This window comes from Babylonia areolata, chromosome 13 (genome assembly GCF_041734735.1).
Source record: "Babylonia areolata isolate BAREFJ2019XMU chromosome 13, ASM4173473v1, whole genome shotgun sequence".
Lineage (NCBI taxonomy): Eukaryota > Metazoa > Mollusca > Gastropoda > Neogastropoda > Buccinidae > Babylonia > Babylonia areolata.
This window is the reverse complement of record NC_134888.1, coordinates 15,688,666-15,704,348: the sequence shown is the minus strand read 5'-3', so window position 1 is coordinate 15,704,348 and position 15,683 is coordinate 15,688,666. Positions and strand designations below refer to the sequence as shown.

The window sequence follows — 15,683 nt, the reverse complement described above, 5'->3', positions numbered from 1 at the left end:
ATTCAAAAGGTGTGTTATTTCAGGACAGGCGTTGAAAAGGGTTTCAGGGTAGGAGTGATGTGGGACTTGAGAGGAGTCTTTTGGGGTCATTAAAAGAATGACATCAGTATGTTTTAGCCACTTTGCTTATTATCACTAAAGTCCTGTTACTGCAGGCTAGGTGTTAGGGAATAAGGGGAGTCAGGGGTTGGAACATTGGGTGAGATTTGTGTGTGTGGGGGTAACTTATCTCAGTCCAGAACGATTCCTTTCACCATTTTAAAATACAATCATTAAGCAAATCAAGACATTGTGGAAGTTCTGGGGATGATCGAAAATACCTTCCCTTGGAACCCACTTCTTTCCCACCCTTCTCCTTGATCCCTGCCCTGCCCTGCAGCAACAGGCATGTTTTATTAAGAAGAAAATCAAGACACGGTGCTACACAGAATGGAGTCGTTACCGGAACTAGGCTACACAGAACGGAGTCGTTACCGGAACTAGGCTACACAGAATGGAGTCGTTACAGGAACAAGGCTACATATAATGGAGTCCTTACAGGAACTAGGCTAAACATAGTGGAGTCGTTACAGGAACTAGGCTAAACATAGTGGAGTCGTTACAGGAACTAGGCTACACATAATGGAGTCGTTACAGGAACTAGGCTACACATAATGGAGTCGTTACAGGAACTAGGCTACATACAATGGAGTCGTAACAGGAACTAGGCTACATATAATGGAGTCGTTACAGGAAATAGGATAAACATAGTGGAGTCGCTACAGGAACTAGGCTACACATAATGGAGTCGTTATAGGAACTAGGCTAAATATAATGGAGTCGTTACAGGAACTAGGCTACATACAATGGAGTCGTAACAGGAACTAGGCTACATATAATGGAGTCGTAATAGGAACTAGGCTAAACATAATGGAGTCGTTACAGGAAATAGGCTACACATAATGGAGTCGTTATAGGAACTAGGCTACATATAATGGAGTCGTTACAGGAACTAGGCTACATATAATGGAGTCGTAATAGGAACTAGGCTACATATAATGGAGTCGTTACAGGAACTAGGCTAAACATAGTGGAGTCGTTACAGGAACTAGGCTACACATAATGGAGTCGTAACAGGAACTAGGCTACATATAATGGAGTCGTAATAGGAACTAGGCTACATATAATGGAGTCGTAACAGGAACTAGGCTACATATAATGGAGTCGTAACAGGAACTAGGCTACATATAATGGAGTCGTTCTGCGACTGACCCCAGAAGACTCCCCCGAAGCCTTCTTCTTCTGCGTTCACTCGTATGCACACGAGTGGGCTTTTTACGTGTATGACCGTTTTTACCCCGCCATGTTGGCAGCCATACTCCGTTTTCGGGGGTGTGCATGCTGGGTATGTTCTTGTTTCCATAACCCACCGAACGCTGACATGGATTACAGGATCTTTAACGTGCGTATTTGATCTTCTGCTTGCATATACACACGAAGGGGGTTCAGGCACTAGCAGGTCTGCACATATGTTGACCTGGGAGATCGGAAAAATCTCCACCCTTTACCCACCAGGCGCCGTCACCGTGATTCGAACCCGGGACCCTCAGATTGACAGTCCAACGCTTTAACCACTCGGCTGTTACGCCCGTCCCCCGAAGCCTAATGTTGAAATCCTTTCATGCACTCACCCATCTTTCTTCATTTGTGATTTATTTCTACTAGTTTACTTATTTATTTATTTATTTTCAGCAGCAGATTTGCCACGGTGCCAAGACAGTTGAATGTAATTAAAAAAAAAAAAAAAAAAAAAAAAGAAAAAAAAAAAAAAAAAAAAAAAAATACTGATGGAGTCGTTCTGGAGACAATATAATAACTCCCCAAAAAAACCATTTCTTTTCCATCCCAGTTCTTGAGCCCTGTCCGGCTTCCCTGCAGTATCAGGACTCTTCTGCTAAGAAGAAGAAGATAAAATCATGACTTAAAACAGGCTAAATGGAGTCGTCGGTCAAGTTCTGCGACTGACTCATGAAGACTGCCCTCAAGGCCTAAAATCATTATTTAACCCAACCCTTTCATGCGCTCATCAACCCATCTCGAATTAACATGTTTTTATGGTAAAAACAAAAAAACAAAACAAAAAAACTCAATTGATGCTAAAAACATTGAAGGAGTCGTTCTGAGAAAGACCCAAAATCCATTACTTCCCTGAGCCCCCCCCCCCCCCGCCCCCCCTCCTGAAATCGGTATAGTTATCGGAATTAATTGTTTAAGAATAAAGTGGAAATTATGGAGTCATAGTTCTCAGATGATGTAGAAAGACTCAACGGTCTCCATAATTATCTGACCTTACCACTAAGTGCCATGATACGTGATTTTCAAAATGCGCAGGTTTGCAAAATCACTGAGATTTTCCAGTGTGGAAGAAGGGGGTGGGGTTTTTAAACTGTGGCAGAAGGTGGAGTTTAAGGAATAAAGAAGAAGAAGAAGAAGAAGAAGACAAAACAAAAAAAGAAGAAAAAAAAAAGACATGTCCTGAATTAGCTCCAAGGGGAGTGTTTCATGAGGGTCGACTCCATCGGAGTCACAACCGGTCCGCATTTTCAGGCGCTACACCGGAAAGCGTTCAGGCCTCCAATTAAGTGCCTCTTATCCATTCAGTTTCCGTTGCATTGACACACAAACGCACGCACGCACGCACGCACGCATGTACACGCACAAACTGACACACACCTATCACAGCCTTCCGGCGAAAGGCGACACACACACACACACACACACTGTGCAGCTAGCATAAGGCACTACACTGAGTAGTTCGAGATCTGACTCCGTCTCTCCGAAAACCAGGAATAGGCTTCCATCAGTGAGGCTGCTATGGAGTACAATAGTGATTAGTCTCAGTGGTTTACAGACAGGCACACATGCTGGCAAGTTCCTGTTTATCTCGTTTCCTGTTGCCATGGAAACAATGACGCTGGACGTAATCTGAAAATGGATGGCTTAATTTGCTCTTTCAGCGTGTCCACATCAACTTGAAATTAAAATGGTGCCTGTTTTCTTTTGTGTCAGTACAGCCTTGAAATGTATGTCAGCTGCACTGTTTTCAACAGACTTGCATGTGCGCATGCCTTGAGGAAGGAGAAGGAGAGAGGGAAAGAGAGAGACAGAGACAGACAGACAGACACACGGACGGACAGACAGACAAACAGCACATGTTCAGAATCAGAATAACTCTATTATCTTCGCGGCAAACGAAATTAGGCCTATGTGTGGAGAAGTCCGTGATGCATGCGGAGAGAGAGAGAGAGAGAGAGAGAGAGAGAGAGAGAGAGAGAGAGATCAGTTTCAGTTTCAGTAGCTCAAGGAGGCGTCACTGCGTTCGGACAAAACCATATACGCTACACCACATCTGCCAAGCAGATGCCTGACCAGCAGCGTAACCCAACGCGCTTAGTCAGGCCTTGAGAGAGAGAGAGAGAGAGAGATTACGACCATGTCTAACCAGTTGGCGGTAACCTATGAAACATTATGATTATGACTTCAGCCAGTCCGTTTAATTACATTGACACATGGATACCGGTTGAGACAGCAGCACCAGTAGCCCCGAAATAGTAAGCCTGTAAAACCCGTGTCACGGACTTGAGACGTACCTGCGCCACAAGCGGTTGATTGGTATGTATGTATGTATGTATGTATGTATGTATACACACACACATTATATGTATATATATCGTAGTATGTGTGTGTGTGTGTGTGTGTTTTCAATTTCATTGAATGTCTATCCACATTAAATGATATTAGACATGGGGGACCGGGGGGGATTAAGAAAACTGAAAAAGATGAAAAAGAAAAGGGGGGTTGGGGAGGTGGGGGGAGAGAGAGGGGCAAAAGGGATAAAAACAAGTCTGGTGTGTGTGCGTGTGTGTGCGCGCGCGCGCGTGTGTGTGTGCGTGTGCCGTGTGTTGCTTCACTCAACTTGAGCAACTGCGGCTCAAGACATTGTACAACTGAATTGTATGACTGGAAACTATATGTAACTTAAATGACGGACCAAATAGATGCAAGGCGTTCATATTCATATACTAGCCTTTTCATATGGCAGCCGAACTGTCGGAGGAGAATATGATGTCATCGTTAATGAAACCAACATTGCATTATTGTCGTTCTGGAGACAGACACCCACAACACGTGTTTGGTTTGGCCTCAGTAAACAAACCGTTTACCTTCTTTTTTTTCGAAAATTCCGTCACAATTTTTTCAGTTAAAAACTTGTGGGATCTTCAGTACGGCTGTAGGCCTACTATTTCGTGTAAGCTCATTGCTTTGGGCTGTGAGCTGGCGACTCTGTGCAAACGCCATTCTGAGCCATCCATTATCGATGACACCACATCAGTCAATGGTTCAACGTTCAGTTCCTCGCCGATCGTCAGCCGGTTTCGGGATGCTGAGAGTGTTCTGACACGTTGCAACTCTCTGCCGGCGTTTGTGATGGCGATCATTCTGATTTACGTCGTCACATTTATCTCATTCAGATGTGCCATCTCCAATTTGTATGCTGCATCAATAGCGTCGCCAACGAACGCCGGAATATATAAGCCAACACAATATAATGACAACAGCAAAAAAAAAAAAAAAAAAAAAAAAGCACGTGCTTGTTTGTGGTTTATGTAGGCTACGTTCATTGGTGCGTGCGTGTGTGTGTGTGTGTGTGTGTGTGTGTGTGCCAGTGTCTGTGTGTCCGTGTGAATATGGCCCAAAAGGTTCATACTGGTTTTTAAGCACAAAAATTAAACCTTTAAAACACCAAAGGCCAAACATTAATACGTCAGGAACCTGGATAAAATGCATGACAAAAAAAAATTGTGTCGGTATTTCGGTCATAAAAAATAAATCGGTACTATCACTATAAATTCAAAATCAGATGGACCATTTTGCAGCTGTGTTTATCATCGACAGAAACGATGCATAATTTTTTGTTATGCAGATGTCAAAATCAAAAACCTTTAACAAACCTCGGCCATTTAGCAAAGTTATTTAATTTTTTTTGTGACGGATTAAAAAAAAAGAAAAGAAAAAAAAAAAGCTTTTAAAACCTGTGTATAACCCTGAACCTGTTGGCTATGTGTAAATGGCCTTTATCAGTGTGTGCCGTCTATGACGGTTGGTGTTTGGATCCATAGGTGTTTGACTATATGGCCTATGTCAGTCAGTGTATGTCTGTTAGTGTGTGTGAATGGCCTGTGTATGTCGGTTGGAGTGTGTGTACTGGTATGTGTGTGTGTGTGTGTGTGTGTGCCGGTGTGCATGTCAGTATGCGCGCGCGCGCGCGTGCTTGTGTGTGTGTGACCTATTTGTCTATCTGTTGGCCAGTGTCAGTGTGCATGTCTGTTGGAGTGTGTGTGTATGGCCTATGTCAGCATGATGTGTCAAAATCAGAAGCTTTTACCGGCAAAACCTGGATCGTTAAGACATTTCAAAATTTTTTATTCAATTTTATTTTTTACAAATTCTTAAAAAAACAAAACAAAACAACTTGTAAAGCGCCGAGGCTATGATGTCTCTGTGTGTAAATGGCCTTTGTCAGTGTGTGTGTGTGTGAGAGGCTATGATGTCTCTGTGTGTAAATGGCCTTTGTCAGTGTGTGTGTGTGAGAGGCTATGTCTCTGTGTGTAAATGGCCTTTGTAAGTGTGTGTGTGTGTGAGAGGCTATGATGTCTCTGTGTGTAAATGGCCTTTGTAAGTGTGTGTGTGTGTGAGAGGCTATGATGTCTCTGTGTGTAAATGGCCTTTGTCAGTGTGTGTGTGTGTGTGTGTGTGAGAGGCTATGATGTCTCTGTGTGTAAATGGCCTTTGTCAGTGTGTGTGTGTGTGTGTGAGAGGCTATGATGTCTCTGTGTGTAAATGGCCTTTGTAAGTGTGTGTGTGTGTGAGAGGCTATGATGTCTCTGTGTGTAAATGGCCTTTGTCAGTGTGTGTGTGTGTGTGTGTGTGTGTGTGTGTGTGTGGCCCGGCCGGCATGAATTGAACATCGGATAGCATCAAGTCCTCATCTGTCATGAGGAAACTGACAACACACTTTGCGCGAGGCATGGCTTACCCGGCAGAAGCCCTTGTCAACAACTGACAATGGACCACAGTTTGCATTGCCAGAATGTGTTAACTTCGCATCAAGTCATGAGTCCTGGGGTTTCTGTCATGAGCATCCTCAATCTTATGCACTTGGGGAAAAAAAAAGAAAAAAAAAAAGGAGAAGAGTTAAATAATAAAAAGGAGAAAAAGACGAGGAAACAAACAAACAAAAACAACTGCTATGGTAGTCAACCACTGACTGCTTGCTCTCTTTGAGCACAGGACAACGGCAACTGATAAAGGCTATAGTTAGCATATTCTGGTACTGAAATTTTTTTGATGAGCACCCAACTTCGCTCGAGGACTGACAGACAGAAGAAATATTATGACCGCTCAACACGTCTATTTCCTGCTCTGAAAACTGGTGACAAAAAAAAAACAGTTCTTTGCACAGTTGTCGAAGCGTCTGTCACAAAAAAAAACAAAAAAAAAACAAACAAACAAACACCCCCCCCCCCCAAAAAAAAAAAAAACCGCAATCAACCGGGAACTGACGAGGTCTAACTATATCAGGGCACAGCTGAAGACATCGACGTTTCCTGAGACTCAACCAGACCCATAGATTTATATCTAGGTGCAAGTATATATATATATATATATATATATATATAGATATGTATCAGTGACCCCTGCAATCAATGTGACCCATCCCGGACGTTCATGCAACACAACATGTGAACCACACTGATGAACCACAGCCAAAAATGAGGCTCAACATGAACGTGAAACCAACTTTACAACCAGAAAAAGCGACGGTTTCACGCGATCAACATCTTCAAAACAAGACGTGACCGACCTGTGAAAGCACCGCTCAAATTAGGCTTGTAAAACTAAAACAACTTTATTTCAAAAGAAAGGGAGTGTAACATTTGACGATGTCGACCGCAATGTACTGCGTCCTTCATTCGTAGTAACTTCCCTTAGTTTAAAAAAAAAAAAAAAAAAAAAAAAAAAGAAAAAAAGCTGGGTACTTTCCTTTGTCTTCGACAATAAACGGGTTTGTTGTCTGCCAATGCACGCGTATCTGGTCACCCAAATACATACTTAGATGTGTGTGTGTGTGTGTGTGCGCGCGCGCGTGTGTGTGTGTGCTATGTATGTCGGTTGGTGTGCGTATGTCTGATGTAAGCCAGCCAAAGTCAGTGTGTGTACTAAGAGTGTGTGTACAACCCATGTCAGTATGTGTTGGTGTGTGAATGACCCGTGTTAATGTACGTGTCCGTCTGTTGATGTGTGCATATGGCTTGTGTTTATGATGGTTGGTGTTTGTGTATGGTTTATGTCAGTATATGGTCTGTATGTGTGTGTATTGCTTTTATCAGTGTGTGGGTGTGTGTGTGTGTGTGTGTGTGGCCATAGATGGTGAGGCCTGTATATGTCATTCAATGTCTGTTGGTGTGTGTATTTGGCCCATGTATGTCCGTTAAGTGTGTGACCAGTCAGTGTTTGTGATTATTGATGTGTGTTAATAATGGCCTTTGTCAGTATGTATCTGCTGTGTCTATGTTGGTGTGTGTTTGTGTACGGTCTCTATCAGTATGCTTCTGTTGATTATCTACATGGCCTATGTGTGCCTGATGGTATGTGTGTGTGTGTGTCCAGAGTTAGTACATGTCTGTTGGTGTGTGTATATGGCCTAAGAGTGTTTGTTGGTGTCTACATATATATGTATGTTGGTGTGTGAATATGGATCAAGTGTGTCTGTTGGTGCATATGTATGTCCTATGTGGTATTATCAATGGTTTCTCCAGTCAATAGGAAACCATTTACAGCTTAGTCTTTTGTGAAGGACCATGACTCTAAAACTAGGAGGCAAAATTGCATTGGCTCTTAGTGCTGCAGCCTTGAGGGCTAGTTGGCCTTTGGGAACCATCCCAACACCGACTGTCCTGAAACCCTCTTGGCCAAGAGAGTGGGGATGCACTTGGGCAAGACACTCTCCACTATAATCAAATTCTAGCCCAAATTGTCGGAACAGCAGTTGCCTCCTCTGCTGTTCTGATGGTCATAGTTGGACACGACTATCATATGGCCTATGTGTGTGCGAGTGTGTATGGCCTATATCATTGTGTATGTTGGTGTGTGTATGGCCTATGTCAATAGGTGTGTCTGTTGGCATGTGTGTGTGTGTGTGTGTGATCCATGTGTATCTGTTGATGTGAATACATGGTCTGTGTGTGTGTGTGTGTGTTGGTGTAGTGTGTGTATGGCCTAAATGTCTGAAACAGACAACACAAATGTGAAACTGTAGGCATTTAGTTTTTATTTTTATTTTTAACTAGTTGTGTCAGTAATTAAGCTCATGTCAAATACCACACCAGACAGGTACAACTGCTGAGTGGTTAAAGCACTGCACTTTTAATGTGAGCTGAGGCCTCAGTTTGAATCCTGGTCACATTGCCTGGTGGGTTGCAGATAAAGATTATTTTCTCAAACTCCTTTTTGTACATATATGTGCTGACAGACCCACTAGTCCCCAAAGCCCCACAGTACAGCGTGTGTGCACACAGAAGATAAAATGTCATCAACATTTAATGTGGATGTTAAACAACTGTTCCATGTAAGTGTTGGGTGGGTTGTGGAAACAAGAACATTCAAAGCATTCACTTCTGAAAACTCAAGTACGTACTGCTGTGACTCTGTGTGTGTGTGTGCATGTGTGTGTGAATGTATTCACATGCAGACAGTTTATGTCTTCTCATGTTTGCAGGGATGTGTGTGTGTGTGTGTGTGTGTGTGTGTGCATATGTGTGTTTAAACATGTGTTAACATCTGGTATTCTTGTGTTTGCCTGTTAGTGTGTGTAATGTTTATGTGTATTATCAATGCTTGACTGTAGACTGGGCAAGGGGCTCTCCAAGAGTAATAAATTATTCCAATGCTAACTTTGAAAGTCAAAGATTTAATCCACAGAGCAGAATATAACTGTCACTGAATCAACTCCACACTGTACTGCTGGGACCACATGCGGTTAATTGTAACGCTATTGAATTCATGCTGGTAGAACAGACCTGAACAAACTGTAATAATTCTAAATAGCTGTCTTCTCTCCTCAACTCTGGTGCTTTCTCAGCCAATGACTGATAAAATCCATTTTCTAGTGTGTTTTTTTTCCCAATTGGATACCTGCGTACGCGTCGACTTGACATCAACATTTATTTTTCTGTCATAAAAATGCTACGATTTTGTGATAAAACACTTTCTAGTGCAAACAATCTGATTCAAAAACAGGTTTAATGTTTGTGTTGTATCAATATTCGCTCAAAAATGTACATAAATAACGAAAGTGATCAGTGTGATGATGACTTTGCGTAAGAAAGCTGCGTGTCTTGACTAGGGTTAAAAAAGGTCCTTCATAAGCCAACTACAATTTTGAAGAGTACTTTAACAAGCACTGCGAGTCAAAAAAGGCATTTCTTTTCCTGTTTGTTTTCAACCGGAAAAGAACAATTCTATCTTTAGAACACTTTCTTCCTCCCCCTCCCCCACCCCTCATTCCTACGTCACAGGTCAACCACAACACTATTTCCTTAGTTAGTAACTATTTTCTAACTAATACGTTTTCGGTACGCACTTAAGAAACAAAAAAATCCTGTCAAAACTAATATAATTTAGCAATCATTGAAGAAATCGAAAAAGGTTAAGATAAACGACTTCCAAACACGGAACTCTGGGTGTTGCCTCATTGACAGAGATCAGGGACCATTCTTAATCCAGTGTTTCTCATATTTCCCCATAAACCAATAAATGTGCCATAAAGCGACTTACGAGAATGCTTTCTAAAACAGCAAAATCACATAAAATCCATACCGTTTTCCACAAATATATCAATTTTCTTTTTTAATAACACTACCGCACTATCACACAAAGACAGATCCCCTTACACCACATTCGTCCAATCAGAATCTAATGGCGCTTGGGTCACGTGGACAGAATTCGTGGCGTACAGGCTGCAAGTTTTGCCCAGCCGTCAGACGTGCGCCATTGTTCGAAGGGGAAGACTTTGTCAGAATTTTCCGCAGTCTGCCGCCGTGTTTACGCGGTCGGTGTCGTTCTACATTGTCAGACTGGTGCTTGGGGTGTTATGATGACAATCATTTTATTTTTGGTTGATACCAGTGCGTCTATGAACCAACGCACGTATCTTGGAACTACTATGCTTGATGTAGCAAAGGCTGCAGTCGAGACTTTTATGAAGGTAAATTAAGTGCGAACTTAATACTCCTGTTTATTTGAAACACGAATGAATATCCAGTTTTTCTTCCTTTCACAATTTTTAATTGAAACTTAATGATTTTTTCGTTTTGTTTTTATTCAGATTAGAGCCCGCGATCCAAATAGCCGATGGGACAGGTACATGCTCCTGACATTCGAAGATCCTCCAGCGAATGTGAAGGTAAATAACAAAACTGCGGTGAAATCGACCGCCAGAAGTCAACACTTCTGATAGATTACAACATGTAGATTCATCGTAGCAAAGAATTAGATCCGGGTGAAGCTGCAGGTGCGGTGCGTTGAACAATAAAGTCCAAGAGGCCGTTATTTGTTTCACACACCCGCCATCTTCTTCCCCGGTGTGCCAGGAGGATTGTGGGAAGGCCTGAAATGTATGCCAGGCAACCGGGTCACATTTGCATATGAAACAATAGAGGTCCTCACATCAAGGTGAAGGTCGTCAAGCTTGCATACTTCACACGAATCACGTTGGTGTCCAAAACACTAAACTTACCTTGCCGGCACCCCTCACCCCCCTCAAACTCAAGTTAGAATTAAAAAAAAAAAAAAAAAAGTTCTCTTGAATGTTTGACTTTTTTTGTTTACTTTTAGCAAAGAAATGTGCTTGATAACGGGAAAAGCTGATATCTGTATGTCCACCTGTCGTTTAATGGGTATGAACGCCCAATCAGAAACCACTGAAGTAGTAACATCAGTACTTTCTACTTATTTCGGAGGATAGACAACATTTTTAGTGAAGTCTGTCAGACTTTTGAAAGGCAAGGAGTGAAAAAAAAGTACTGTTATCAGTATATTATATTTTTGGCTAATTTTGGAGGACAAGTATTATTTTTAGCTCAGTCCATTAGAAATAATATTGATAGGCAAGGAACTTGTCAGCAGAATTGTTTGTGTTTTGATTTTTTTTCCCATCTGCTGCCATAAGAAAAATAACATTGTGTTCATTTTGTGCACACAACACCTGAAAATGTCGGCAGAGCTTTTGTTTTCATCAAATTAGGTACAGTGAAAAGCCATGGTAAAGGCATTGAGACCTGTTGAAATTAGAGGTTACTGGTCAAGGTTGCAGCAGAGAGAGAGAGGATAAAAGGTGATGATCAGAACATGGTGTGTAATTCAAGTTTTTTTGTTTTTTTTTTTTTCTTGCAAGATTGATCTTGTTTTGCACAGTCACATACTTGTGACTGGCTAAAGCACAGCATAAACCATTTGAGATTCAAAGGTCAAGGGCAAGTATTGAATAATGCAGTTGATTTTTTTTTTTTTTTTGGTGTTGTAACTTGAAAAGGCAAGCAAGAGTCTTGCTTACAACTTGTATTCTGCAACTTTGGTAGCGTTTTTGAGGAAGCCAAATGCCAAAATTTTAATGGAAGGTCAAAGGTCAGAGGTCAGGGTCAAAATGTCACACACACACACACAAAAGATAAAGGTATGATTCAGTTTGGATTCAGTTTTACTGAGTGTAAATGCAGTTTTGTCACAAATTTATGAACAGTTTTTGGGTTTGATGAATAGATTAAACTTAACATAGATTGGAACTCAGATTTTGTGTGTGCATGTTATACTTACAGCTTGTAAAAATAGCTATTTATCAGCTGCTTTGATGTGATGCTTTATATCAAAAGTAAAAAGTATACAAAAAAGAAATAACAGAACTCATTCACATTTTTGCAGTGCATATTATACAAGCATATGCGTTTAATTTTAAGGTAATATTTTTGAAAAAGTTTAAAATTTTGTTCCCTTCATTGGCTTCAGTGAATGTTATTGTATTTCTTAAAATGTTTTTGTTCAGTGCATTGAGCCGGATTTTTTTTTCAGGAATTGCACTTTAAAGCATTACCCTGTGTTATTATTATTATTAGTAGTAATGTTATTATTTTCATGCAGATCACCAAAAAAGCCTTATCCGAACAACTAAGGGCACAAAGAACAAGTGGAATAATTCCATGACAGCATATGCAGCCAGTATTTGTTCAAAGAGAATTTCATTGACCTGGAGCCAGTTGCATTGCTTGGTTCTAACATTTTGAGAGTTACATGTGACTAAATGCCTACGTTGACCAACTACGCCATTGGTCAGTTCCACACTACACACAGTTAGTAGTGGGTTACGACGATACTAGGCTCTTCAGTCCAAGCAATGCAACTGGCTCCTGGACTGGAGAGAGAGAGATAACTGGTGGGAATTAGTACAAGATGCAGTGCATTAAAAAAAAAAAATCTACATAGTTAACTTAGAGGCCTTTTTTCGTTGTTGAAAATTCTTGGTTGTTTTTTTATTTATTTCAGCTTAAAAGAGAGACTTCACTTGTTAAAAAATTCGCTTTCAGAAAAAGTATCAATATAAAATAAGTATTAGTTTTGTGAAACAAAATTTGGGGGTAAAAGTGAAAGAATGGGAAAAGGGATGGAGAAGCAATTTTAAGACATTATTCTTTTTGAAGTTGAATACATATATTTGGATTATTTCTGAAGTGAAAATTTACAGAAAAGTAATAGTACATTATGATAATAAATGTCTTTTCATATTAATTAAATAATTGCAAATAGTCAGTAGTTTGCAGATCTGTGTAAGGACAGAAAAGTAAGGGACGCCTCCCCCCCCACCTCCCCCTGCCAAAAAAGAAAAAGAAGCTTAAGTACTGCACACTTGAGCCAAGTTGAGGCTTCCTTCCCACTGATGGACTAAACACGAGGCAAAATTGGGGAGCCCGCTGACTTGTATTATTAGTAGTTAAACACAGAGCGAGTTATACCTGTGGAAACTTCGGCAAATCAAATGGGCTTGGATTTTGTTATTTTCATTTGTCTGTGGGATGTCTTAATGAAACTGAAAATGGACCAAACATTGCTTGTGATTTGATTATTCTTTATTTTAAGGGTAGTGACATAAACAGAACATACGCTTTGGCAGTTTTTTCAGTGTGGTGCCTAAATCATGAACTGATAAGCTCTTTCCCCATCTCTCACCCATTCCCCAGTTTTTGAGGAGGGTTTGGGTTATAGGGATGTGTGATAGAGGGCAGTGACTGCATGCCGAGTGTCTTTGAGATAGGGCAGGGTTATGTGGGGGATTGGAAAGAGGGGGAGGTCATGTGTGATTGTGACTGTAAATGTGTGTACATGCATGTGAATATAAGCATGTGTGTGTGTATGCATTGTGTGTGTGTGTGTGTGCACGCGCGCGCCACATTTTGAAAAATCAAATTTTAACAAATCGGTACACACTGGGGATGCAGTAATTGCCCCTGACAGCACCCCCACCGATAACAAAAACATAAATAATAAAATGCACAAAAACAAATCCGACCCACAAAATACCTTTATTTTATTCACTGTCCAGCAACCTTTCTGGCCAAGGAATTACAAAAACTCATTATGTTCACATACCACTACCAGGCAACCAAGCAAGGATAGTGGTCATGGCCACGATTTGTTTTTCAACTGTCATATCAATCATGAAATGGTTTTTGTTCTGCGCATATGCTTTTGAATTTGGTAACTTCAGTCTTCTCAGCTGTCTTGTGCTCAGTTTAACTATGACAATTGATACTGTGGCATGCAGACAATAAGTACTCGTGATGGCAAAATTAAATACACTCTTTGAGGCTAGATAGATTTGGACCATTTATTTCCATTGAGCTGTAACTGAGCCAGTACAGTCACCAAACTGAGATACATTCTGTAACAAAGACCATTCCTGTTTTCTTCTGCAGCATTTACATTTTAGATTCAATGCAGTCAGGCGATAAATTTCATGGCAGACATGTAAAATTAACTAAGATAGGACAATGACAAAACAAAAGGAAGAGTGAAATGTGATGCAACTTGCAGCCTAACCACACATGATAGAACATATCTAAGAAAAAAGGGGGGAAAAAAAAAGAGGAAAAATAAAAATAAGTTTTGTGATGGTCTTCTGGTTCTGTCAAAGTCACATTTGAAACATTTATTTGCAGGTAAATTTGACTAAAGGTCAAGGAAAACTTATTTTCACACAAAAAAGCTGCTCACTTCATATTTAAAAGATGGACACGTGATGTCATGGCTTTTGTATAAATTATTATACAATACAATACAATGCAATACACAGGCTTCTGTACAAGAAATTATTCTTTACGTTTCCTCTCCGACACTTAATTCTTCCTCACCACCCCCAACCTTGTCTCTCTTGACTATCACCAAGTGAAAAACACATAAAAAAAAGAAAAAAAGGGAAACATTTTCGAGAGCTGAATCGTACTGTGATCTGAGCAGTGCTCAGTTTGCTTTGAAAAAAAGTATGGATTTTCGTAAGTTTACTTTAATTGCAAAGGCTTAAGAAAATTCTTACCGCTTAGCGCTGTTGGTCTTGCTTTGCAACCCTGAAGGAAGAGAAAGGTGGCAGAATGGTTAAGACGCTTATCTCAATATCAGCCAATACAGTGTTTGTGGGGGTCTGGGTTCAAATCCTGCTCCCCCCAAGTTTGACTGGAAATCAAACTGGGCATATATCGAGATGAGACAATAAAGCAAGGCCCTTTGTACAGAAATATATTTGCATGCACTCAAGGCCTGATTAAGGGCATTGGTTTAAGCTGGTGGTCAGGCATCTGCCAAGCAGATGTGAGGCGTACATGGATTTGTCTGAATGCATTAGTGCCTCCTTTAGAAACTGAAACTGCAACCTGGTCCAGTTTACAAACTGCCATAAATGTCTTGTGCCCCAGAATATTTGCTTATTTAGAAAGTCTTAGGTTTATATAACCTCAGACATATTTTGATCATTGTGTTTTCAGCCCTGATATGATCTCTACAGTTTGCTGGGCTGCAAACATGAATTGATATAAATGTCATTTGAACAGTATGGGCTTGTGTATAACATTCAGTGATTCACATGGAGCAGTCCAAATGAATTATGATATAACTGCAGCATATTCTATCTTACCTACTGAAGGTGGTGGTTTATTACTTTATTATTTTTATTATTATTTTGTTTTCCTTATCATTTCATTGAATAAAATTCAAGATAGATTTTCAGTTTTAGTTCTGCACTCATAACATGATGAAACATCAAGGTCACATGGAGTGATGCAGAGAGGTTGTGCAACTATTTACATGTTGCATGTTATAGTTTTGTTTAGATCAAGTGAATAATAAAGTTTGATAAAGCCATTGATCTGTTACAAAGAATCAAACAAGTTAATAACAGTATTACCTAAATGGCCATGACATTAGGATATTTATATTTATCATCTTTATGTCCTCTTACGCACTAACTTCTTGTATTCATCAGTTTTATTGGCAGTTCCCTTTTTTGATCACACTCTCTTCACATTATTTCATTATGACATATA

General features: G+C 40.4%; 1 protein-coding gene across 2 annotated transcripts in view; it reads left to right on the top strand.

Moving 5' to 3' along the window:
- The first annotated feature begins 9,699 nt into the window (after positions 1-9,699).
- LOC143289088 (integrator complex subunit 6-like) overlaps positions 9,700-15,683 on the top strand; it is a 30,177-nt gene continuing 24,193 nt past the window's right edge. The window contains exons 1-2 of one of the 2 annotated variants that reach the window (XM_076597932.1): positions 9,700-10,306; positions 10,427-10,504. In XM_076597932.1, the coding sequence (XP_076454047.1) occupies positions 10,193-10,306; positions 10,427-10,504 (192 nt within the window). In that variant the 5' untranslated portion in view covers positions 9,700-10,192. The remainder of the gene's footprint in view (positions 10,307-10,426; positions 10,505-15,683) is intronic. The other variant, XM_076597931.1, reaches the window with a different exon arrangement.